Genomic DNA, 27186 nt, shown 5'->3' on the forward strand with positions numbered 1-27186 from the left:
AAGATAACTTTCTAGAAATCTTTCATTCAGAGAAAAAAAAAACGTACCAATTAGGGAACTCCGACATCTTTTTTTTTTCTTTTTTTATATATAAATGAGTAACCCCGATTTTTTTTCTTTCTTGGATAATAAAAAATCACAGCCCTAAGATGCTACCAACCCAAACATGTTGAGAAACTTTTTGGACATAACATTTGATCTGGAATTCTTAAGTATACTTATCAAAGTTCGATGTATCTCTAATCGTCATTACACCAATATCCTACAAATTAATAGCTCTGCGCAAATGTATTATACAACACCTGCTATCCAATATTATGCACAAAGAGGAAAACATGATTTTGTCAGGACTGTACTGTAACATCTACATTTATGAAGCTTACCTATGACCTGAACATTCATTAATTATATAACGAGTAGTATTCAAAAAACCACATACAACTTTAACTAATTTGTATATATCTGAGAATGGGGTGTAGTATTGGTCCACGCTCTCGATTAAAAATTAAGAGGTTTCAGTTCGATTTTTATCAATGGAATTAAATGTGGGTCTTTAAGTAGCTTTTTCATTTTCTTGTACTAAACACATGAGCGTCACTTGTAATTAAGAAAAAAAAATTATATAAGCCTCCCCACAAGGATTGTGTTAGGTAAATATTTTGCCTATCTACTAGAGTAAGTTTTGGTTCACCAAGGACATGGATATTTCTTGGCATAGATATTTACTAAGACTAGCCAGGGGAGTTGTACAGAGTTGATCATGATTGAATCGGAAAAACTCGCCCCAAACTCCACACAATCTTGACAAACCAGGAATTTATGTTTTAATGTAACTTGCGAGTAGGAATATATATGTATGTGTGATAATCTTGGATAGGAATATAGTAGTTCGACCATATATATTTTGCCGGAACCCCCGCCAAGTATCACCAAACTTGAGATCGTTTTAACCATTTGAATAACAAATGCTTGAGAGGGAAAAGGGATGGCATAAACTTTAACTTATATATAGTAAGCATTGATGAAGGTCCAATTGCTATTGTGATTATCTTCGGTGGCTCTTATATATCCTTAATTCCCGTTATGTATATATACGTATATGTGTGAAAATATCATATGACTATCTCAACTAATACCTTTTTCCGGTTATAATGGAGGTTTATGGATCTAATATAATAAAATAGAAGTCGTAATATCTAATAAACGGCTATGAGTAGTTCCATAATGATAATTGAACTTGAAACCTATCGATTATCAAACATGCCCATTATGCTATACTCTATTGATTCTGACTAACATACTTCAGTCCATACATGAGCATCAGCTTATCCTTAATCATGAAGTGTTTCTTGATGGATTTCGAACAAATGCATGTAAATAATTAGGTGACCTATTATAGTGCAGTTTGCCGACAACGCATACGCCACGCTTCGTGATTTTTAAATATGTTGCACTAAGTGTGAATTCTTTTTTTCTTCGGTAGTTAAGTATAGATTTCTTATTAATAATGAGCTCTGTATGAACACGGTTCGAGTAACCATATTGAAATAGCATTTTTGTGACATATATAAGAGTCATGATGGTGACTAATGTCGGTTTACATGGCCAAAAAGTACTATCTTTTTCAGAATTTCCAAGTAAACTTATTTAATTATAACGCCATTGTGATTAAGTATTTCCTGAATATTCTTGATATGGCTGTAAAGCACAATATTCCGATTCTTATACGTCCAGATAAGCCTTTGACCCACGAAATTCTGACTCTTAAACAAACTTTGGTTGGTTTCCGCGTTACAATACTAAAATGAGTTGTGTGAATAAAAGAATTTATAATTGGGAGAGTTTTGCTTTCAGTAAATCGATGTGGCTCAAACCTGAATCAATCAAGACTCGTTCAACTTTCAAATGGCAGTGATGCATACAAAACAAGAATGAAAGAAAAAAACTACATGCATTCAAACTCTATGCGGAAAGACCATACTAAACGAATAGAGATTAATAACTCACTAAATGTACCTCATTGTCGGAGTTGAATAGATTAGTCTAGCTCAATAGCTAGGACAAAGGACAAATACCGTGGTCATACTAAAATGATTATACATTTGCAAAATCATGTGGGCGGAGTTTATTTGTAGTGTAGAAGTTTAAAAATTATATTTCATGATTAGAATCTATTAGAATATATTTTGGGGATTCTTACCTTTGATAGATGATACACATACTGTGTATATTTACTTACCATGTAATCCTGAGATTATAAATACATCATGAGCCAACCCTATTGTGGTGTGAGCATTAACTATTCATATGGTATCAGAGCCATTAACCCTATTCAATTTACCCGGCCTATTCAATTTTCTTTTCTCAGCCCTCTTTTACCCATGGCGTCAGAAGGGGAAAATGTCAATGTCAATCAACTCACCTCTGATAACACCAATTCTTCTTCCCCCTTTTACCCAATCCATTTTCTTCTTCGACCTCCACCACCATTGCTGCACAACCGAGCTTTACTGCCCAGATCCTGCACACCAACAACGGAACCATCACCACTCCTAATATCACCAATCTGATTACAATTACCCTGAATCAGAAAAATTACATTATTTGAAAATCTTTGTTCTCCACTTTTCTCCTCTCCCATGATCTCTTTTCCTACGTTGATGGCAGCTATTCATGCCCGGAGTCAACAGATGTCAACTTTGCAGGGTGGATTCGCACAGATCAACACATTAGATCCTGGATCTTTGCAACTATTGCTGAGGATCTTCTTGAGGAGGTTCACGACCTGTCCACTGCGAAGGCCGTGTGGGATTGCCTCCAGACTCGATTCGTGGAAAGAACACGTTCCCGTGCTGTCGACATCAAGATTCTCCTCTCTCGTGTGAAGCTAACTGATCAAGGAACTGATAAATACCTTCGTGATTTAAAGGTATTGGCTGACGAACTCAGGGAAATCGGGAAACCCCTTTCAGATGAAGATCTCGTCACTTATGCCCTAGCAGGTCTCCCCAAGGAATATGAGTCTTTCGTCACCACAAATGCAAATGATCGTGATCCACTGACCTTCGAGACTCTTCGAACCAAGCTCACATATCAGGAGAAGAGACTTAAACAATTTTATCCAGAATCCAACTCTGTTCCAGCACCCAATCCTCCAACGGCACTGCAGGCACAGACTCAACCCGCTCGAGGGAGTGTTGTTCGAGGGGGTGGCCATGCCCGTGGTGGTCGTGGTGGTCGTGGCGGTCGTGGTCGTGGCCGTGGAGGACGCAATCAAAATCAGTGGAATAACAACTGGACACATCAGGTGTCTGGGGGTCGCGGTAATGGTGGAAGAGGTGGATATGGCAGAGGAAGCTTCTACCCATCTTCTTTGGGCAAAGCTGCACCACTCCAGTCTTTGGGTTCGGTAAGAGCATTCCATAACTCTCCGTCTGCTACTGATGGTATTTTGGGACATGGCCCTGCTGTTGTGATTTGTCAGATTTGCAATAGCCCAGGTCATACTGCCATCCAATGCTATGAATTATATAACCAAAATCCCTCTCCGAGTTATCAGAAGTCTTTAGCTGCTCTCAATCTAAATGAACCATCAAGCCATGATGCTTATCTTGACTCCGGTGCTTCGTCTCACATGGTCAACACCGAAGGTATTCTTTCTCACTCAACTCCATACTATGGGTCCGATGGTGTTATTGTCGGTGATGGATCACTTCTGCCTATTAAAAGCATTGGTTCTATGACGATTCCTGCTTTACACACTAATCTCCAGCTTAAAGACACTCCATAAAACGTCTATGCAAAGATAATAATTGCCATGTTATCTTCACTGATTCTGGTTCATTGTTAAGGACAACAACTCGGGGAGGATGTTGCTCAACAGCCATACTGATGGGTCCTTATATCCAATTCCTCTGCCTCGTCATACTGCCCTCGTCGTCCCCACCCATTCTCCTACAACCTGGCATCGCCGCCTTGGACACCCGAATAAAGTTCCTTTGGAAATTATTAGATCTCGTAATTTGATTTCCAAATTTTCCCCGTTTAAGGATTTCTGCATATCCTGTAATTTGGGAAAATCTACTCGTTTACCATTTTTGCATGTTGAACATTTATCCTCCTTTCCTTTGGAAATAATACATGCCGATGTGTGGCAATCATCTATTCTATCAAATATGGAATTTAAATATTATGTCATTTTTATCGATGATTTCTCGCAATATACGTGGATTTTTCCATTAAAACGCAAATCTGAGGTGTTTCAAAACTTTTGCACATTCAAAACACAAGTTGAAAATTTACTTAATCGAAAAATCAAAATTTTTCAGTGTGATGGAGGATTAGAATTCAATAATTCTCAATTTCGTACTTTGTTCCATGAATCAGGAATTTCTCTCCGAATGTCATGTCCCCACACACCACAACAAAATGGTGTCGCCGAACGCAAACATAGACACATTGTTGACATGGTTCGCACTTTGTTAATTCAAAGTCAACTACCTCCAAAATTCTGGGTGGATGCGGCTTTAACCGCGGTCTACACGATCAATCGTTTGCCGTCTCCTTCCATTCAAAATCAGTCCCCTTTCGAAAAATTATTTAACAAAATTCCTGATTACAATTTCCTAAGGGTGTTCGGGTGCGCATGCTTTCCCAATTTAACTCCCTATACCTCTCATAAATTGGAACCTCGATCAAAAGAATGTGTTTTCTTAGGTTATGCCATGGGCTATAAGGGTTATCGGTGTTTTGATCCAACGGAAAATAAAGTTTACACCTCTAGACATGTAAGGTTCATTGAAACTTATTTTCCATATCAAAAACTCACTTCAGCAATTTCTTCCTCACTTCAAACTAAGAACAGGCTTCACCTTCGCATAATACCCACATTCCATCTTGGTCCAGCCCATACACGACAAATGGACTCTTCAAACCAGAAAAATCATCTCTCACTGATAAGGGCATATTATACTCATATTTTATTGTGCAATTCATGTTAAATTATTATTAATTTTATAGAAATTATAAGAAGTCGGTGCTTAATTATGTGTAATTTGATATTGTAGGTCTTTGAGGACTTAGATGGAATTACGAGCAATATTGAGGAGTTTTGCGCAATTTGGAGCCAGCATATATCTTTCGGAAATCTTTTTTTGTTGTGGATATAAATACTCCTCATAACAAGATTAGGAAACCCTAGGGGGGGAGCCATCTTTCACCATTCTTTTAACCTAGAGAGTTTTTGGAGAGGGTCTTGTCTGGAGCCGTCACCTGGATCAATTGATTTGAAGCGAAGAATTGTGGAAGAGATAATTCCTTAAAGGAATTGTTGGGTTTTTGTTTTAGGATTCAATATCTTGAGTTTACTGCTGAATATGAATTCTATTGCAATGACTCCTTGGAATTATAATTGTGTTTTCAATTCCATGATATTCTAAGCTTCTTTTGTGGGAATATGATGAAACCCTAGGTAGCTAATATGATGATTGTCGCCATGTTATAGGATTAATAGATGTGTTGATGATTCATGATTGCAATTCCTATAATTTCAATTTTAATTCTTAATTGGTTATAATTGTTAGAAACACTATTGATACGGGAGTTGATATAGTGTTTGTTAGGAATTCTTGATTAGACTAATTAGTTAAATGCGATAGCTGCGTTAATTAGTTTAATTAGAGATTATCCAGGGATTAATGCAATGTTTCTAGTTAGTTATTCGCTAAGACATTAGGGATAATTAATTTAGGGCATTAGACAATCATAGCACTGGAAGGTGTATGATTATAATTTAGAGTCCACTATTAATTAGAGATGCGGGAGCTGATTGATTAATTAGAGGTTTAAGACTTTAATTTTAAAGGCTTGATAAACTCACTTGAATAATCACATAGCTATCAGTCTATATAACATGATGGCAATCTGATTAGTGAAACTAGGGTGGATTCTGTTTTTCCCACTTTCAATTGATATATTTTCGTACAATTCTCTTTCTGCTCTTTGTGACGATTTAGGTTGATTAGTAGTTAATTAGTTAATTCTCTTAATTTGATTGCTTAGATAATAATAGAATCTAATATAGGTTTAGTACTTAATTAATCCTTGTGGGATCGACACTCTATTCATCACTATATTACTTGATCTGACCCAGTACACTTGCTGGTAGAATTTGAGCTTATTTTTATATATATTTGCAAAGGGATCAAGTTTTTGGCGCCGTTGCCGGGGATTAACTTAATATTAGACCACCTTTAGTTCTATTGTTAATTTAGGCGCACTTTACTGTGTGTTTATTTCTTGTTCTCTTTGTAGGTATTCTATGCGCAGGAGTAGAAGTGCTGAACTTCTACCATTAGATCCTGAGATAGAGCGCACCTTGCATCGGTTGAGAAGAGAGAACAGAAGAAGGGAAGAATTGCAGGTAGTTGAGATGGCAGATGATGACATCAACCGCCAAATACAGGGTGCTGCCAGAGCACTTCGAGACTATGCAGTACCTACTATTATGGGTTCTGCGATCAGAAGGCCCACTATTCCAGCTAATAACTTTGAAAAATCAGAAAAATGGACTCTTCAAACTAGAAAAATGGACCACTATTCCCACATTCCATCTTGGTCCAGCCCATACACGACAAATGGACTCTTCAAACCAGAAAAATCATCTCTCACTCAACCCAATTGAGGCCTCAATAACCCTTCGGCCCAGGCTCCCTTCAAGTCAGCCCGTTGATAACACATCCGTCCAACCAACTCCAAATGAGCCGGCCCAATCTTCTCATATCCACCCTGTTTCAGCCCAGCCCGTCTCTGCCTTATCTGATTCAACCCAAATTGATCCTATGTCACCAAATGGATCCAATAAATTCCTCAAGGCCCAGCCCATTCCTGCCCAATCTGACTTACCACAGTCTCAGCCCGTGTCATCACTCGGTTCCCATGAGCCCATTCCGGTCCAATTCATCTCAAATTCTCCACAGGCCCAAACTTCCTCCCTTCCTGTTCATCCAACAACCACAAATCAACATCAAATGACTACTCGTGCCAAATCCGGCATTCACAAGCCTAATCCTAAATTTTCTTTGCTCACTTCCTCATGTGATTCAGTCATAGAACCAACATGCTATTCGCAGGCAGTCAAAGATCCTAACTGGCGTCAAGCCATGGCTGATGAATTCAATGCACTAATTCAGAATGGTACTTGGAGTCTAGTTCCTCCGAATGCTGAGGTAAATGTGGTTGGAAGCACTTGGAAGTACAAGATTAAGTATCGTGCTGATGGGTCTATAGAGCGATACAAAGCTCGTCTTGTTGCTCAGGGATTTCGTCAACAATCTGGAATAGATCTCCATGAGACTTTTAGTCCCGTAGTAAAGCCATCTACAATCCGTCTAGTTCTTTCATTTGCTCACTCTCATTCTTGGCCCATACGTCAATTGGATGTCAAAAATGCCTTTTTACATGGATTCCTAGCTGAGGAAGTATACATGCGTCAACCACCAGGATTTGTCCATCCACAATTTCCGCATCACATATGTCGACTTCATAAATCCCTCTATGGACTGAAACAAGCTCCTCGGGCTTGGTTCACCAGGTTCAGTACCTTTCTCTTGACATTACGATTTCATCCTAGCTCTGTTGATTCGTCTTTGTTTATATATCGTAATGGTCCACACACAATCTTACTTCTTCTTTATGTAGATGACATAATTCTTACAGGCAGTTCTCCTAATCTTCTCGAGCGTTTCATTAAAATCCTCTCGGATGAATTTGCCATGAAGGATCTTGGTCCCTTGCATTTTTTTCTTGGCATTCACGCTAAACCTTCCTTTGACACAATGTTCCTTTCCCAGCATAAATATATTTCGGACATTCTCTCTCGCTTTGGACTTGACAAATCCACAGCAGTCAAGACACCTTTACCGTCCCGATCACATCTATCATTAACAGATGGTGATTTATTGGATGATCCAACCGAATTTCGAAGTATGGTGGGTGCTTTACAATACATTACTATTACGCGACCTGACATTTGCTATGCAGTGAATTTAGTCAGCCAGTTCATGCACGCTCCTCGCAAGCCTCATCTTCAAGCGGCCAAAAGGATCCTTCGCTATCTTCGTGGCACGTCCAATCTTGGACTTCATATCCATCAGTCTTCTGATCTTCAGATCACCGCCTACACTAACGCTGATTGGGCTGGATGTCCAGACACCCGGCGATCCACGACTGGCTATGCTGTGTTTGTGGGACCAAACTTGGTCTCCTGGCGATCTAAAAAGCAACCCACTGTATCTAAAAGCTCGACTGAGGCTGAATATCGAGCCTTAGCTTATGCTGTTGCAGAGACCTTGTGGATTCGACAATTACTTCTTGACATCGGGTTTCATGCTCCTAGCCCGATAATAGCGTGCTGCGATAACATCAGTGCCACATATCTAGCTGCCAATCCCATTCAACACCAGCGGTCCAAGCACATTGCGGTGGATTATCATTTCGTTCGGGAACGAATTCAACGAGGGGATCTCCTTGTACTCTATGTACCTACCTCAGCTCAATTGGCAGACATACTTACCAAGAATCTCTCTGTTTCCTCTTTTCAAGCGCATTGTCGCAATCTGTCAGTGTCTTCGCCCCCATCAGATTGAGGGGGTGTATTAGAATATATTTTGGGGATTCTTACCTTTGATAGATGATACACATACTGTGTATATTTACTTATCATGTAATCCTGAGATTATAAATACATTATGAGCCAACCCTATTGTGGTGTGAGCATTAACTATTCATAGAATCAAACTGATATCTAAATATATAAATATTAATTTCACTCGAGATATTATAAAAGAAAGAAAAATTATACGCTTATGGAAACGGTAGTCCAGTTCTGTACATGTTTGTTTTAAATCCCCCCTTGCATTTATTTTTTGTAGTTTTTTATCCTAAAATTATGTTTATAGAAGACCAAAAATAGCACTAGATACATGCGCCAAGAAATGCCTTTTTTAGAAGAATATTTGCATCCCTCACCCATATCCCATTTTATGTCTTCCATACCTATTTTATATATATAGTAACGCGCATACTGATCTCACACTTCCAAGGCCTTTTTTGGCTACTTAAACATGCACAGTAGTTTTCGTATATCGAACAAAGATAATTATGCGATACAAAGAAGTCGTAATAACACAACAGCCAATATATCTGTGCCTGTTTGCATGCATGTAGAACAAGAAGTATCTGGACAATCATACATACATACATATATATATATATATATATATATATATCCTGAAGTAGCTAGCAACTAGCTGGCTAGCATGGATAATATTCATCTCGTGTATTTGAAGCATTACATGCAATCATCCTAACTAATTACTGAAAATAATGTGATCTGCTTGTTTCCCTTAAATTTGTGACCCATATACATCCACGGAGAGGCTTTTGGGATAAGATTACTTAATTAATCATCAAAGACCACCGAAAAATCAAGAATAATATTTTTTTCATGTGTAGCCGGTTTCTACTTTATTATTATTCCCTACTTGAGGATTTATTTGGTGATCTCCCTGATCCTACACATTTCTGCATGTATAATTTGTCTATGTGTGTATATATATTTGTATAATATTCTCTAGTACAATCGGATTTATTTATTTTATATCATATCAATATATAACTTTTTTTTTTCAATGTATAGTCTTGTATCATAATAGGTCCGTATTAATTTAGTTCAAACCGGTTCAGCTCAATAAGATAGTAAAACTCTTTTAATCATTGATTTTCTTCATTCGCAAGATTCCACTCCGATAACTTATTTAAGAGAAATTAAATAAACATCAAATCGCTTGAATCCACTCATGTTGGTATATAACATTACATATTTTTAAATTAAAGAGTCCATATACATAAATATAAAGCCAGCTCCTTGCCAACCAAGCAAACCCTCACACGCTCAGCTTTGACAAAGCTGATATTGGAACTCATGAAAATGTTTGAATTTTATAATGATGCAGTCAGACGTTGAAGGCCTCGTAAATTCAAGCGCGTGCTTCATGATTAGGATTTATTAGACTGGGATTGTTTATAAAGCGTATGCATATGCTAGCTCCCTGACTAGCCCATCGAGTTAGAGACGGATTGTTTGTTAAGCGTATATGAAATGCAAGATCGATACAAAGTGTTTACCAGCCGCCGTTTCCAATAAGTTAATAAGTTGGAAAAATAGTTCATAATAAATTTAGCTCGACACTTATGGTAAAAAACCAAGAATAAGACATAATCACGTACAAAACATAAATCACTCCCAGAATAAGATCGAATACATTATGAATATGAAATTATGAGAAAACTGCATATATTTTATGCAAGTGAAAACTACATATAGTGTCAACTGCTCTAAAAGATTAATATTTCCTTATAACAATGTGGTTAGATATGTATTATTTGATATTCTAGTCCACATATGAACGATGCAATTAATGAGACCTAAATGTTAGAGCACATCTTTATTGACTGAAGGTTAACCCTTAAAAATGCCACGAGGGACTAGCACAGCTCTTTGTCCGGTGTCATTCGATCAACTTAGATCATCAGGTTGTGATTTCAATGTTCACCAGTTAGACTCATCATGCCTTTTTAATACCTCTTCACCTTATCTGCTTCTAGGTGTTGACACCATAATTCCGAGAAATTATATATATTGAGAAATTGACGTATGCAATTAGGAATAATGTTGAGTACTGACTTTGAGTTATAGCCCAAGAGAGAATTGGTATGATGAAGACCACTTAATTATCTTCGACCATAGGAAAGGCCAATGCATTGATTAATAAATCGGCCATACTTGAAGACTGATTATTTCGAGGATCACGGCCCGATGATAACCCGATATATGATCTTACGGGGTGAGAATTAGAGAATCGAAAAGCTTGGGCCACAAGGAGGAAAGAAGAAAGTTTGGGGACTTAATCCAAGAAATGGAGAATGATCTCAATGAATGGCAGAAGAGAATGGGAAAAGAAGAGGCGGCATTTGAAGTGCATTCAAGGACGTGCATCAATGGAAGATTAATGTTGCCTTTCATTTGAGCTATTAAGTGCCGCATTGAATCACATTCTTGGTGATCAAGGCTTATTTTCCCATAAATGGGGTCCTAGGCTTTGCTTTTGACACACACACCCCTCTCTTTACACAAGCCATGCTTGTTATTTTATCTTGTACTCTTCCTTTCGATGAATAAAATTCGTGGTTCCAAGTTCGAGCTGGTGAAGTCCTTTTACTTTAAGCAAGGCATCGAGTCCTATAGGAGTTCCCCGCTCTTACAATCATCTTGATTGTTGGATTACTTGGCGCTCTCACTTCAATTCTACAACTCGAGGGGTTGTTGAATTTATCCATTCGGAGATCCTACGCTCCATTGCACGCCCTCCTAAACACCAACGCGGCGGCCGAGGAAATAATTCAACACTAGGCTTGTACTGGGCTTCGTTGGCGACAGAAAAATAAAAAAGATTATTCTTTTGAAACAGTTACTTGTAGGTAATTCTAAAACTTTCACTCATTGGAACGAGAACCGCTATTGTTTGACGAGATCATTAGGACTTCCATACCCCAAGTTTGTGTTATTTGATCTCTGTTTCTTTTATACTTAGGCTTTTGCCCTGTCTTGATTGCCGAAGAAAAAACAAATGACTCTTTTTTTTTAATGGATAAACATAAAAAGTACGTCTAAACTAAATAAGATAGTTGCACGGCTTTATAATTTAAATACACCGTCAAGTACTTATATAAAACGTTAAGCTCGTTGTAGATAAGAACATGGCTTAATTCGTGCACACACGTATCATCGATCTCCAGATTCGTATTCAAAGCTACTCTTAGCTTTTATTGGACGGTCTCAATCTCTATTACATGAGAATTATTACCTTGATCTTACGTACACATACGCACACATATACATGCGTAAGTGAGTATTGTGAGAGAGAGAGCGAGGGAGATTATTGCATATATAAATGTAGTCAATCACATAATCAAGATCAGATAATGAAGATTAGAATAAACAAAGTACAATTAGAAAACTCCAAGAAGGATCATCATACCATAAATTATCCATATAACATATGTCCGTACTTAATCAATTATTATAATTATCATGAGAGGAGACGGTTTCGAATTAATTCAAAACTAGTGTCAAACTAACAATAATTAATTATTGATGGATTAGGAATGAAGAAAATCCAAATGCTGTTATTATTCAACATAATACAGGTACATTAGATTGAGGAAATGTGTGTTCTCGTTTGATCCGGAGCAAAATTATTCTTCTCTGAGGATTAGTATAATTATTAAATTAATTAGGAACATTCGGAGCAATTTATGGACATAATTAATTTGTTTATGAACAGCTGCCAATGTTAGGGTTTTAAGAAGCTTCCTACTTCACTATCCCTACAACAAGGCAGCGCGCTTTTGGTAGGTAAAGCGTAGATGAGTTGTCTGAAAAGTACACGTACGCACACATATCAACAAAGTACCATATTTTCCTTAATTCCACGTAATATTCTTTTCCTTTTTTCTTAGTAAATTTCGTATTTTTATAAATTAATTTCAGTGATATATATTGTATATATATATGATAGCTGGAACTGTGTATAACAGCCGGGATTGAAAACAAAAGCTCTCGGTCGACGTTGGAAGTATCTTGTTTGATCAAATTAATTAAGGCTTCGCCCGTGCTAAAATAAATCATTCAATTTCTCAAACATTGTTGTTTTAGTTTAATAAAAAGTGCTATAACACGTACTCGATCGTTCTTATAATTAGTTATTACTAATCAGAGATTCTAGAATATATGAAGTAACACTCGTGATATACAGGGTATATAATCAACTAGCTAAAGAGAGCTAGCTTGCAATAACTAGCTAGTTTGGGTCAATTCGACACTTAAACCGCTTAACTTAACATATATATAATAAAATTATTCCAAGAATGAAACATGAATTTTTGCTTGGAGTATAGACTCTCTCTGCTCCGGTTTGTAACTATCAGCTCTATGTTATTTCAGATTTTTCTTTTTCAGTGATAAAGGAGATTTACGAGTTTAATATAAGAAAATAAAAAAGCTAAATAAGAGGGGCATATTGTAGTTTCACTAACGAGAAATCGAAATCTCTTGGTTTCTAAGCGAGAGCATGTACTACCATATAGATCCTCTTTTTCTTAATTCGTACTCTTTTTTGTATGCATAGAGAATGACTTCCATTCATTTTATCAACGGGATAAGTACAATATCTGGCCTTTTGGCTTAGATGCCGTTTAGTTCGAGTATTATTAGTTTGATGAGATGATTAAAAATGACAAGGAAATTGACTCGTTCATTGAAATCCTTGGATTATAGGTAGGATTGCAAAGATTTTTGTGTTTGAAAAGTAAATTTAAAAAATTGTTACGTTTTATGTAACCACACTGAAATCACATGCTAATATGAAGGCAAGAATCAACGTGAAAATGAAGAAGGGTTAATTGGATAAGTTGTTTTGATAATACTGAGGTGGGTTATACAAAAGGATTTTGTAAAATATCACATGTATATTTGGTATTCTTTTTTTTCGGTGAAAATATTTGATATTCTTTTTCTCATGACCTGTTTAGTTTGTTTTTCCTTAGCGAACCCATCAAGCATTTTCTTTAGAATAAATTTTTCCAGCCGCACAAAATAATCTAGAGAGGATAGTGTGAGAAATCATGGGAAATCGGAACTCTCTCATGATTCAAATAGCCCCTTAGTGATTTTTCTCTTTGCTTGAATATGTGCACTAAAATATTTATGTACTACCTTTCTCTTTTTTAGTATTCCTCTATTTAATAAGTTAAAAAACTTTGAAATAAAGAAGTTACAAGCCCGAAGAAAGAGAGAGAGGCCACCACGACCTCGTCTATGACAATGATGGCATCTCTTTTCCAGAGGACTCACATCAAAGTTTATTTTCTCTTCTCGCGTCGTAGTAGGTCTCTTTTCCCCCTTTTTGCCTCAAAGACAGTCCTTGGTATGATAATTCTTGTGATATTGAATAGTAACTTTGCCTCTATATGCCTTTATGAAGGACAAATATCTCACACGTACACAAACGTTCTGCTTGCCGGCTAGCACTATAATATCTCACCTCAAGTTTGCGTGCAGCGTAGGAGTTTCTAGAAACCCCATGGAAGTATTTTGTAAGGACAAGACAAGCCAGTACTCGGGTGAAATCCAATCTTAGGCAGTCGACAAAAATTATTTCTTGAGCTCATTGAAAAAGAAGTTTAGGAGGCGTTTGGTTTCAAACTCAGATTTTAACTTAACTTAATTATAAATTTTTTAAAATTGAATTGTAGTCCCACAATTTTTTCATTTTCAGAAATATGCCCCAACTTCCCTCTTTCCTTTCCATCGCCGCACTGTTCATCTTCTTCCTCTCTCAATCACCACACTGTTCATCGGGGCTAGATCGAGATCAATGACCCACATGTTCCGTCAATCGAAGCTAAATCGAGATCAGTGACCGACATGTTCCTTCAATCGAATTCCTCTCTGCCTCAAATCACGTCAGCAAGGCTTCGATCGAAGCCTTGTTGCTTCAATTAGGCTTCGATTCGAGGCATTGGAGATGGACATGGACACCAGAGCTTCAATTAGGCTTCGAATCCACGCAGAGGAGAACCTTCAGGTGGAGAGGTCGTTGGTAGCGGCGCGGATTTCGGAGAAGGGTCGATGTTGGGGTTTTCCGGCAAGAGCTGGTCTTTGATGCAGGAGAGAGAGGGCTGGGTTAAGAGGGATGACGGTCTCGCCGTTCTCGATGGCTTCGGTTCCATGGCGTCCACTGCCATTTTCGTCCTGCACATAGATGTCTCGACGGATTTTGCCGGATTTTGAGGTTTTCGTGGAGAAGGAAAGAGTAGACTGCTGTGGCGGTGGAGGAGATGAGGCGCCGATGAACAGTGCGATGATGGAGAGAGGAAGAAGATGAACAGTGTGGTGATGGAAAGGGAGAGAGGAGCTGGGGCATATTTTCTGAAAATGAAAAAATTGTGGGACTATAATTTAATTTTAAAAAGTTTATAGTTAAGTTAAGTTAAAATCTAACTCTGAAACCAAACAAATCCATATCTTTGAAGAAAAAAAAGAAGAAAAATGAGAGATATTTATTTCTTTGAAAAAGAGAAAATACATATCGATGAAAAAAAAAAGAATAGTTACTACTATTCATTTTCTTTCTTGGTATACACCATGTTATCCGAACTTCATTGCACCCGATCAATCCACTTCGGGTCGGATCAGTTTATTAAAGGGTAAAACTCTTTCAGTGTGAACTCTCTTTATATACAATATTCAAATCAAGATCTTATTTAAGGGAAATAAGTATTTAACTGTTTGAATTAATCAACGTTGTTTACTACTGCTCATTATAATTGGTGAATGTGTGTAGGATATAGTCCTCCCATATATCAACTATCATATTGGATAATCTGATTAAGGAAGATTGAGAGATAAAAATTAGGAAAAGGACTTCAAAAGTGACGTCAGAAGCAAACAGTTGTCACTTTAGAGAGAGAGAGAGAGAAGGAAAAAAAACAAAACCATGTATTATTTAGGTTTAAAGACAGAAAACTCCATTGAGTTCTATGGAAAAGACACTAAACTCCATTTTCCAGCAAGATACCCACTTCTCCCCATTTGACCCGTTTGACTGACGGAATTGTTAAGAGATTAACTGAATATTCTTTCTAACCCTCCATAGTCACACTAAGTAATAATAATTCAATATTTACCAAAAATAATAATGATAAGTCAATGGATAAATTTAAAAAATATAAAAATAAAAAGATTCATAATACTTTCTACCAAAGAAAAACATAAGGAGTCAATGGACAGATAAATATTCCTTACTTTTATCTTGGGTTCCGAGATAAAGATGAATTTTTCTTAAGTTTTATTTCGGTTGATCTCTGTTCTTCCTTGGCATAAATATATGTCATATCAGCAATGGAAAAAATTTTATAAATTTCTTCGTTTTTATATTTTTTTAATTGGTCCATTGACTTATTATTATTTCTGGGAAAATATTGAATTATGATTAACTTAGTGTAACCATAGATGGTTAGAAAGAATACTCCGATAGTCTCTTAACAACTCCATTAAAACGGGTCAAATGGGAAAAAGTGGGTATTTTGCTGGAAAAATGGGGTTTAGTGTCTTTTCCATAAACCTCAAGGGAGGTTTTTGTCGTTTACCCTATTATTTATATACCTGGAAAGGCTGGGCGGGAAGGCTTGATCAATCATGCTTACGATATTAAAGAATCGAATCACTGATATCTCCTTCATTTTTGTTTATTCAATTTGAAAAGGAAAGAGGAAGCCTCAGCTTCTTCTTCTTCTCAGTGTCAACCCCTCAGCCCCTCCCTATATATAGAGGGTCTCCTCCCGGACACCTCTCATTCAAACACTTGCATCCTCTCTTGTGCATTTATCTCTTAGAGCTACCCTTGCTCTTATCATTCACAAAGAAAAACCGGCAACACCGTAATTTATTCCACAATTCGTGTCAGCGTTCGTTTCCTCCACTTCATCAGCAGACAAGAGTTCCATCAACAGGGTGTCCATACACAATATGGCGATAGAGATTGATTTGGTGCCTTCTGTTCAGCTGTCAAAAATAGCGAATTCCGAAAAGCATGGGGAGAACTCGCCCTACTTTGCCGGGTGGAAGGCATACGACGAAAACCCATATGATGAAATCACAAATCCCTCCGGGGTCATCCAAATGGGCCTTGCTGAAAATCAAGTAAGTGTGACTCCTCTCAAGCTAAAAGCAAAAAAAAGAACCAACATTAAAGAAAATTTCTTCTAAATGGGGTTAACTAAATTCTCTCATGATATATATATATAGGTGTCCTTTGACTTGCTGGAGGACTACCTCGAAAAGCACCCAGAAGCATCGATCTGGGGCACAGGGGGTCCTGGTTTCAGAGAGAATGCATTGTTTCAAGATTATCACGGACTTCTGAATTTCAGAAAGGTAAGACCACGATCAACAACCTCATACTTACCGTTTATAGCAACTATGTATACTAAGACAAATAAAATATTTCATGGAAGGCTATAACAAGAAACTGATGAATTGCCGATTTAATTTGGACAGGCAATGGCAAGTTTCATGGAGCAAATAAGAGGGGGAAGAGCAAGATTTGACCCAGAAAGAGTAGTTCTAACCGCCGGGGCAACCGCTGCAAATGAGCTTCTGACCTTCGTCCTGGCTGACCCTGGAGATGCTTTGCTTGTTCCCACGCCGTACTATCCTGGGTAAGTTATAGAAATTCTAATTCTTCCTCTCATCACCAAAACCTACTTAACTGCCACTTCTCTCTTTCCGTATTCTCCGGAAACTGCTCTCGTGATCTTCGTTGCTTACATTCGTTTAATTTTTTATATATCCAGATTTGACAGGGACTTGAGGTGGAGGACTGGGGTGAGGATTGTCCCAATCCATTGCAATAGCTCGAACAATTTCCAGATAACCCCTCAGGCTCTTGAGGCAGCCTACGAGAATGCCGAATCCATGAACTTGAGGGTGAGAGGAGTCCTCATCACCAACCCTTCCAACCCTCTCGGGACCACTGTCCAACGCGCTGTCCTTGAGGAAATCCTTGATTTCGTAACCCAGAAGAACATCCACCTCATCTCCGATGAGATTTACTCCGGTTCTGTCTTCTCATCATCGGAGTTTGTCAGCGTGGCGGAAATCCTTGAATCAAGGGACTATAAGGAGTGCGAGCGGGTCCACATTGTCTACAGCCTCTCCAAGGACCTCGGCCTCCCTGGGTTTCGGGTTGGGACAATATATTCCTATAATGACAAGGTTGTCACCACCGCCCGGAGGATGTCTAGCTTCACGTTGATCTCTTCACAGACCCAGCACCTCTTGGCATCCATGCTATCCGACAAGGAATTCACCGCCCAATACATCGAGACGAATCGTGCTAGGCTTAAGAAGAGGTACGATATGATCATCCAAGGTCTGAAAAGGGCAGGGATCGAGTGCCTGCAAGGTAATGCCGGGCTATTTTGCTGGATGAATCTTAGCCCGTTGCTCCAGAAGCCAGACCAAGAAGGGGAGTTGAATCTCTGGAAGACTATGCTTCACGAGCTAAAGCTCAACATATCACCCGGGTCCTCATGCCACTGCTCAGAACCGGGTTGGTTTCGGGTTTGCTTCGCGAACATGAGCGAACAAACCCTAGAAGTCGCACTCACAAGGATACACAACTACATGGACCAGCGGAACAGGTGAACACACTTCACTATTGATTTTTGCCCATGGCCCTATTCTATATAGGGTTACCATATTCATCCGGTGATACATATGGAATTGGCCAAGGGCAGGTTAAATTTCTCTCTCAGAAATTATGAGAGGGAGAAAATAAAACGGCCGACCAAATTTCTAATGGTTCAAAACCATTTTGGATTTTTTTTTTGGGCAATATATATCGTTCTTGGTATACAAATATAGGTTGGCAATTCTTTTATTAACTTCTTTGTAATGTGATTTTTTTCTTTTGATTTGTTGCTTTTGACAAAGCCAATTCCTAGAAATTCGTTCCATCTGTGAAATTGTAATAAGTGGTGACTGTGATTTGTTGTCACCAATATACTTTTGTAATCATCCATTTTATTATTGTCGCCATACATGAAATTGATACATGTGGTATATTCAATTGTTAGCATATTCCAGAGTAGTAATTTGTGTCAAATTAAAGTGTTTTTTTTTAATAATGAAAAATGTATGAACTTCACCTTACTAATATCCATAATCCACGTAAATATCCTTCACACTCATAGGACAAGTCAGTTCGGATACAAATCACACATGTAGCCTAATAGGAAGCACTCTCCCATCTTATTTATGCAGTGACTTGAATTTAGAATTTCAAGGGGCCGTTTGAATCGCTGGAATGTTAGATTACAGGAAATGTTAAATTGCAGAAAAAGTAAGTCCGAGAATGCTAGATTACAAGGAATATGACATTTACTGTATTTATTAAGTTATTATGTATTTAGGAAAGTATAAGGTAATATGAGATTACTATGTTTGGTATATTAAGTAAATCGATGGGAAAGTAAAGTAGTTTACAAATATACCCCTATACATTATATTTTATTATTACTTTTTAATTTTAAATTTATTTTTAAGTAGTATTTGTTATTTGTTTATATTAATATTGAATATAAATATTTAAATAAATATTTTTATAAAAATATTATTTAAATATAAATATATATTTAATATAATATATAAATATTGAATTTAAATATTTATATTCAATATTAATGTAAATATATAATTAAATGATATTTAATATAAGTATTTATATTTATATAAATATATGTTTATACAAATATTTTATTCAAAATCTATCAAAAATATTTATAAGTATTTATAAAAAAATATGTATATTTAATGTATATAAATATGGATATAAATATATATTTATATTATATTAGATTATGTTTATGTCTATATTTATATAAATATATATTAAAAAAGAGATTACACCCACGTTGTAATCTCAAAATACCAAGTTTGAGCTTGTTATTTTGAGATTACACTATATAAGGCCTGGGAAAGCCCAAACGAAATATCCCGGCTCTAAATTACACCCAAACAGTGTTATTGAAGGCGTAATCTAGGTGGGAATTTTTTATTACATCGAACCAAACGCCTCCTTAGGGAAGTCACTCATTTATGGACTACAAAGTTACGCGGTATTATTTGATTGATTTTACTGAACTAATATTTAAGTGTAACTGCATGAACGTTGAATTGCTCTTAATTAATAAATTTGATATTAGGAAAATAACACCAGACAACACGAAATTTTATTAGTTTTCACACTGCAATACAAATTCAAATAATTTCAAGATACAGCAAAAAAAAAGTCGCGGTAGAGCACGTTGTTGGCATTCCGTCATAAAAAGGACGGAATGCTGACATGGCGACTTTTTCTAAAATAATTTTATAGATATGAAAACTTGAGGTACTTAAAACCGGTAAAATAAAATTATAGAAAATTAATTTTTTTATCCCTTTAACAAAAAAAAAATGAAGCTGCTTGAAGGGTTTGCATTTAGAGACAGTCGCTATGCCCATTCATTTCAAATGTTACCAATGCGTGTCCCACGAAATGAAATCTCCTGTTCTCCAAAAAAACAAAATGGAGAAAAGACACCCTTACCCCTTCAGCTTCCGTGCGCTCAAACCCCACAAATTCCAAAAGGCACTATCCTGGGCATGTGAAATATATTTTTATTGACCAATTAGAATTGCCTCCCGGGATCTATAATTGCCTCAAAAAGTCCTACATACATTATTGGACCTTTTGAATAAGAGTCAAGAAGACCTTATGAAAATTAAACATTTTCGTACAGGGGATGTAAAACAGATATTGGACATTCTAGAAATAGAAAAAGTACAAAATTAAACATTTTCGTAGAAGAGATGTAAAACAGATATTGGACATTCTAGAAATAGAGAATGCATTTCACCACCGATTTACCGAATAATAAATTTGTCAACGATTCCCACCTATGGTAAAAAAATCAGGGACGCTCTCCTCTTATCTGTGTCCCTCTTCCCGCACTCCCATTAATTGCTGCCACGTTTTTTTCCAATTACTAACCTACAACTGTTCTCTTTGCAGTCTTTGCGAACAAAATTCCATACCTGCGCAACCACTGCAGGGAGCAGTTACGGTCATTTTGCTCGATCGATCAGTCAATGCAGTTCTGCGACATTGATTTTATGTGCCTTCATGCTCGTGGCAAGCGAAATTCCAATTCTTAAAGACCTGTTTCTTTATAGTGTAACGTAATAATACATACCATCACCTAACAATAAATAAATATTAATGATATTACTCGTATCCATTTATTAATTATTAAAATTTATATTTAATTATATTAAGTCATAATCCTCTTCTATAACTAAAAAAGCACTCATTCCTTTAAAAAGTGGTGGTCATTTGCTTAGTCAAAAAGTCAGTGCTGTGGACTTTGACGCGCTGCCTTCACCAAGCTATTACGGTAAATAAGGCCACTCAACCTGTTCGCCTCGTTCTTCAATGTCAATATATATATATATATATATATATAAATAAATAAAGCAGGAACCGAATTTTTATGTCGTTACATCATCAAAATTAAGAAATAGAGCTCTCTCGCTTACCATGTCATTACTTATGTATTAAGAATATTTTTTCTCATTAATTATGTAATAGAATATATATTATTTGCATATAGTCCAATAAAATATGTACGAGAGAAGAAAATATGCAGTAAACTATATATATTAGCTACTATTCCGGAAATTTTTTATATTGCATCAATCGAATTGCCGTTTATATATATTGTAGCAAAATAAGTTATGGTGCGATTGGTTTCAGAGTTAAAGTAACTTTGATTTTCATTTTGATTTTGATTATGGAAAAGGACAAGTGAGATGTGATTATAAATTTGACTTGGGAAACGTGTGTTTTTGTTATGTAGTGTGTTGAGTTAAAATTAACGTTAAAATTTTTTACTTGAGAAATGTGTATTTTATTGTATAGTGTGTTGAGTTAAAGTTAAAGTTAAAGTTAAAGTTTTTTATTTGGGAATCCAAACAGGACCTAAGTTCCTCCTTATCACTAGGCCAAATTTATTGGAGTTTATATCAAGCTACTTACATCCAATAAGAAGTGTGTTAACTGGTCTCAAGATATATATTGAAAACTAAAGAGATTTTTTTATAAAATATAAAATATGAGCTCATCACTCAAAATATGATTATTAATTAGTTAAAAAAGCATAAATTTTTTACATTTCATCAATTATAGCACAACTTTTTTTTCTTGACCTAAAAATGCAAAAACTATCAATTTAATATCAATTTTAGTACGACGTCAACTTTTCCGTTAATTTAAACGGAAATCGCTGACGAGTACTACCGATGCCACATGCCTCATGATGACTGCTTGAGTGGGACCCACAGATTATCTTTGATAAAATTATTTCAAGAAAATAAGAAAAAAAAAAGGTGCGGTAGCCAGTGGTGGGGGCCTTGTCGGCGGCCAGCACCATTGATTGGGATCGCCGGTGACAACAACAAGCACTGGCAGCCCCAATCAGGGAGTGGCGGCCGGAATCGAGACCCCTCCTGCCGGAATCTTGCAATGCTATTGCAATAGCACATGTTCCAAAATTCTCCCATAGCACCCATGCTAAGTGAGGCTTCCAAGAGTGGTACAACCAACAGAGAGCTCAGTGAGTTAAGCAAGTGGAGTCATTGAACAATGCACCTTCATATCGAGGGAAATCGATCCGATCTGCCTCATGCAAAAAAGGCTGCTAAGTCAAACGACGACATAATTTAATTGATTTGCTATTGTATATCATTTATTTCCTTTTTTGTATTATATCTCCATTAAGAAAGTCCTTTGCATATATATTCTTGAAAAGAACAACAGTGAATATATGAAAAATATTGCTTCCACAAAAATTCCCTATGTTCCCTTACTCAATTTGATTCAAGTTATTGAATTAGTATTAATAAAACTAAAGGCGCAGGTGCAATTGCATAATTTTTTATTGCAACTAATCTAAATAATTTTACACGGAATGCACAAATAAAATATAGTCAAAACCGAATGAATTATGTTAATAATATCAATAAATTACCAAAAATCATTCCCATCGACTAAGTAAAAACGATATATTTACTTCAATATTAATTGGATAATACTTCGATGAAAGTTTAATTATCTTGAAATTATTAATTGCGTATAGGCTTTTTGTCAAAATAAACTCCAAAATAAATCAATTTGAGAATTTGTTATACTTACATGCATCAATGAATCCTAATTTTACTATAAATAATAAATTAGTAATAATTTTTTTATTAACAAAATAATATACTTAGTCAAACAAGCAAAGTATGCCACTTTACCAAGGAAAATCATATCAAAATTAATAATTTTGTTACTTCTTTCGGTCACAATTCTTTTAATATATGATAAACCACTGTACCATCTCAAAATCTATCAAGGTGTAGATTGAAAAGTAAATGATATAGAAATATTTTCATGCAAATATGATAATTCTAAGCAAATAATAAACACACCAAACAAATTAACATTCATGAAAAAAGATAACATTCTAAACGAGAAAAAAATAGATGAATTTGACGATCATGAATTTTGAGAAAACCTTACGAAATATAGTAAAATACTGTTGAAGTCTTGCAAATAAACTAAATTGGTGTAAGATATTAGTGTTAGTATATCAAATAAACATGTACAATATTTATATATAAAGTGCAAAGGTCATACAGATTAATAAGGAAATTTCCTATTTAATATAAAAAATTCAATATAATGAAATTTTTTATCTCAGAAAATAATAGTCTAAATTTCATTATATGATGTATACGACATATATATAATCAGTAACAGTAGTCTAAGTCTCAATATATGATATACACTGCAAATATATATCTCTAAAGTGAAGATTGTATTATATGTTCCAGTATATATGTAGGTTATTGGGGATATATTGATTTTTATTAAACAAGGAAACTATATATGTGCACACGTTGATATACGCATATGTTATCTATTTTATCTGTTGTATAATATATCTAAGTTGAATGTAAAATACAACAAATTATGAAATATGATATATGTCATATATTTTATATTTAAGTTTAACTTAGGTTGTAGATAATCTATATATTGCATAATATATATATATATAGTCTATTGCATATTTTGTTCCCTTGTATATATTCTCTTGTGCTATATACATATAATCTATATGTTCTACTACATAATTATTGATAAAAGAAACAATAAAAGATTCATGTATAAGATTTTTGAACACGTTATTAGAACTCAACTATTAACAAACTAATAATTTTAATGATATTTTAATATATATTAAAAAATTGTCTTTTTGAATTACTATGAAAAAATAATCCTAAACAAAGATGATGATGATGATGATGATGATAATTAATATCAAGTAGATTATCTCCTTGTATGTATTTATCTTGAAATTCTTGACGGTGTATAAATATTCTTCACAAAGTAACGATTTTAACAAATCGATCTGAGACTTTTTTATATTTGCATGCATTAAAGGACCATGATTTCATTAGAAACAATCATAATTAAATAAATAATCAAGTTTTGCATTTCAAAATATTATAATCAGTAAAAAATACCAAAACATACCTCTTCATCAAGGAAAATCATGTCAAGACTAAGACTTCATCGGTCCATATATTCACGAATCCCACAATTCTTTTATCATGTGATAAACCATTGTAGTGCCTCAAAATCTGCAATATTATACATTAAAAAAGATAAGTAAATGAAAAATAAAAAAAAAATCAAATATGTCACACGTGAACATGATTTTAGTAAGAAAAAATGATTTCTTCAATTCAAAAGAGAAAATATTTTTTTTTTTATTAGGCAAGTGCAACCTCACAGAAAAGGATTTTTGCCTTTGCTTTTTCCTTTGCCTACCTCTTGGTTGGCGCACTTGCTGGTTTTCCCTTTGTAATATTATAATAAAATAATATTACATAAACTGTAATTTAATTGTGGTTAATATTATAAGAATATATGTCACGAACCGAAACTTTTAGCAGAGTTTTCCCTCTATTCCTTAATATCCATTGTCATATACGCAACTCATATATGTATAATCTGTTTCCATAACTCCCAACACATTAAACCAACCCAGCAAGCTCTATATAAACATATAACCACCTAACTAATTCTGATATATGCATAAAACTCTCAAGAGAGTACTCAGTTGCAACCATCTCGCAACACAACTAAATGAAAGTTTCAGGTCGTATCATAACTATAACATTTTACAAGAACTTACTACCTATTCTATGAGTGGGCCTATTTGCCAAAATCTTTTGCGCTGATCCCCGTTGACCCAAAAGTGCTCCTATGTGGCAAGTTTAGCTCCTAGCTCATCTGAAAAATATATGCAGGGGGTGAGCTGCATCTCAGTGAGTACTATATTCCAAAGTAAAATGAACTAATACAACCAAATCCAAACAACAATAATATAACCATGGGGTCGCATTGCCTTGCGACAAGTTCTGACAGTACCGTAACCCCGCATATCTCAAAGAAATTATCTGTTCATTCACATATCATATCTCATAAGCGGGGGCCGGCCATTAACCTCTGGCGGTAAGAGTTGACCTTCATTTATATTCCACCGGTCTAGCGGCCGATCATGCCCCTACTTATATTCCGCCGGGTCCAACAGCCGATTAGGCCCCTGTTTATATTCCGCCGAGTCCAACGGCCGATCAGGTCCCTATTTATATTTCGCCGGGTTCGGCGGCCGATCAGGCCCCTTTTATAATCCGCCGGGTCCAGCGGTCCCATGACTATAGAGTCCAACAATTACAAGCATACTCAGCATACACATCAACTATGTTCCGCAATCATTCAACCACCATCACCTCTATAACCATATATATATATATATATATAATCATTTTACGATGAAAAAAATTACTCACGAAAACCCCTAAAATGACAACTTAATGAGTCAAGCCTTCCGGAAGTATAACCTCAGTCTCTCCAGCCCCTATTCAGTTCAAGCACAAAGATTAGATAATATACTAAATAAGAGTGAAAATATGCATCAGTTAAATCACCGTGTTACTTCATCGATATAGCCATAATGTAAGACGTTTATAATTAACAATGCTCCTTCCCTATCTCTTTCGATTCCTACCTAACTCTTTTAATGGGGCACAATGCAATTGGTATAGACATGCATTACTCAAATCACATCTACTTGCCTCATATATACATATAGGCTATTCATTTCAGATAACACATTGAAGGCAGTTGGGGCAAGCATAACAAAATATAGAAATAACACTTCAAGTGGCCCCGACTATTTATTAGCCCAACTAATGCAATGGACGGTTAGATAACAAGTTTAATTCTTCACTTCATAGTCAAAACAACATCCTATCTCCCTATGATCTCTATACGTAACTCCTAGCACGTCGAGCTCAATTATCACGCCAAGGAAATTAACAATCACCCAACACCAATCAGTAGCTCTCATATGCCTACCCGCATAAACGCTCAACACATCAATGACTAACTGGATTCAAGCTCAACGCCAGTCTTAAGTATGGCTAACGATAGAGGAATCATAAACAACAGAGGCTGAATTTCCTCAAGCCTAGAGTCAGCGAATTTCCCTTCTCTAATCCATAATTACTTCAAAGAGTAAAATATATACATATATACACACACTTGCCTACATCTATATATATATATATATATATATATATATTCAGAAGGCATAGTTATATGTATTAGAAACCTCCTAACTCAACTAAGAAATTTTGCCCCCTGCCTTACAATCGAATTATTCAGCTCATATGAGTGACCAAATCATTCCAAAACAACATCACTCCAAATATATCAAACTCAACTTATATCAGCTGGAAAACTAACTAAATTACCGTAAACTAACCTTTTGAAACTTGATCAGCTAAGATGGATGCAAGAAAAGCCACAAATTATGTATAACATAGTGAATATGAATGTTTAAATCATAAACAATCAACTTACTAATCAATACTCCAAACTTAGTCTTCTTCATCTTCTTCTTCTCCAAGAATTTTCTCAACTCAATTCACCTCTCTCTCTCTCTTCTGGTTCATTTTCGTTTTTCCTCAGAAAGCAGAGCACCATATATATATAAAACAACAAGAAAGCAAAAAGAAGGAAGAAAGTGATGGTCAATGGCGGTGGAATTGATGAGGAAAGGGGTGGAGGCCATATGGCCCCTTTCTACACCTCTCTCTCAGCTTTTTCACTTTTTCATTTTTTTTTTCAAAGTTAAAGTTCCAGCCACAACAATCACAACATATGATATGCATTTAATATAAAAAATACTTCAGCCACAACTACTATAATATATAATATGCATTTATGTTACGTAACCATGTTGGTGCATATGTATATGCGCGTATATGCATGTTAGGTAACACACTAGCCTCACAATATATTGGCCCATAATGAAAAGTACAACTCTATAAATATTATAAACCCTCAT

The 27186-nt window shown here is 35.8% G+C and overlaps 1 protein-coding gene and 1 long non-coding RNA gene across 2 annotated transcripts; one reads left to right on the forward strand and one right to left on the reverse strand.

Moving 5' to 3' along the window:
- The first annotated feature begins 16496 nt into the window (after window positions 1-16496).
- Window positions 16497-18796, forward strand: LOC116195108 (1-aminocyclopropane-1-carboxylate synthase 7-like). Its single transcript, XM_031524081.1, has 4 exons — window positions 16497-16822; window positions 16928-17056; window positions 17180-17340; window positions 17476-18796. The coding sequence occupies exons 1-4, from the start codon at window positions 16649-16651 to the stop codon at window positions 18326-18328; spliced, it is 1317 nt and encodes a 438-aa protein (XP_031379941.1). The 5' UTR covers window positions 16497-16648; the 3' UTR covers window positions 18329-18796.
- Window positions 18797-21914: 3118 nt separating this feature from the next.
- On the reverse strand, window positions 21915-26739 carry LOC116197533. Its single transcript, XR_004155057.1, has 5 exons — window positions 26700-26739; window positions 25625-25692; window positions 24970-25064; window positions 24303-24409; window positions 21915-22397 (listed from the first exon to the last, which is right to left on the reverse strand). It is a non-coding gene; the product is annotated as an uncharacterized LOC116197533 (long non-coding RNA).
- Window positions 26740-27186: the final 447 nt, after the last annotated feature.

The sequence above is a fragment of the Punica granatum genome, chromosome 2, assembly GCF_007655135.1.
Source record: "Punica granatum isolate Tunisia-2019 chromosome 2, ASM765513v2, whole genome shotgun sequence".
NCBI lineage: Eukaryota > Viridiplantae > Streptophyta > Magnoliopsida > Myrtales > Lythraceae > Punica > Punica granatum.

Coding starts and splice junctions, on each gene's coding strand:
- LOC116195108 (XM_031524081.1), top strand. CDS start 16,649: ATGGCGATAGAGATTGATTTGGTGCCTTCTGTTCAGCTGTCAAAAATA. Junction 17,057..17,179: donor GACTTCTGAATTTCAGAAAG/GTAAGACCACGA, acceptor TAATTTGGACAG/GCAATGGCAAGTTTCATGGA. Junction 17,341..17,475: donor CCCACGCCGTACTATCCTGG/GTAAGTTATAGA, acceptor TTATATATCCAG/ATTTGACAGGGACTTGAGGT.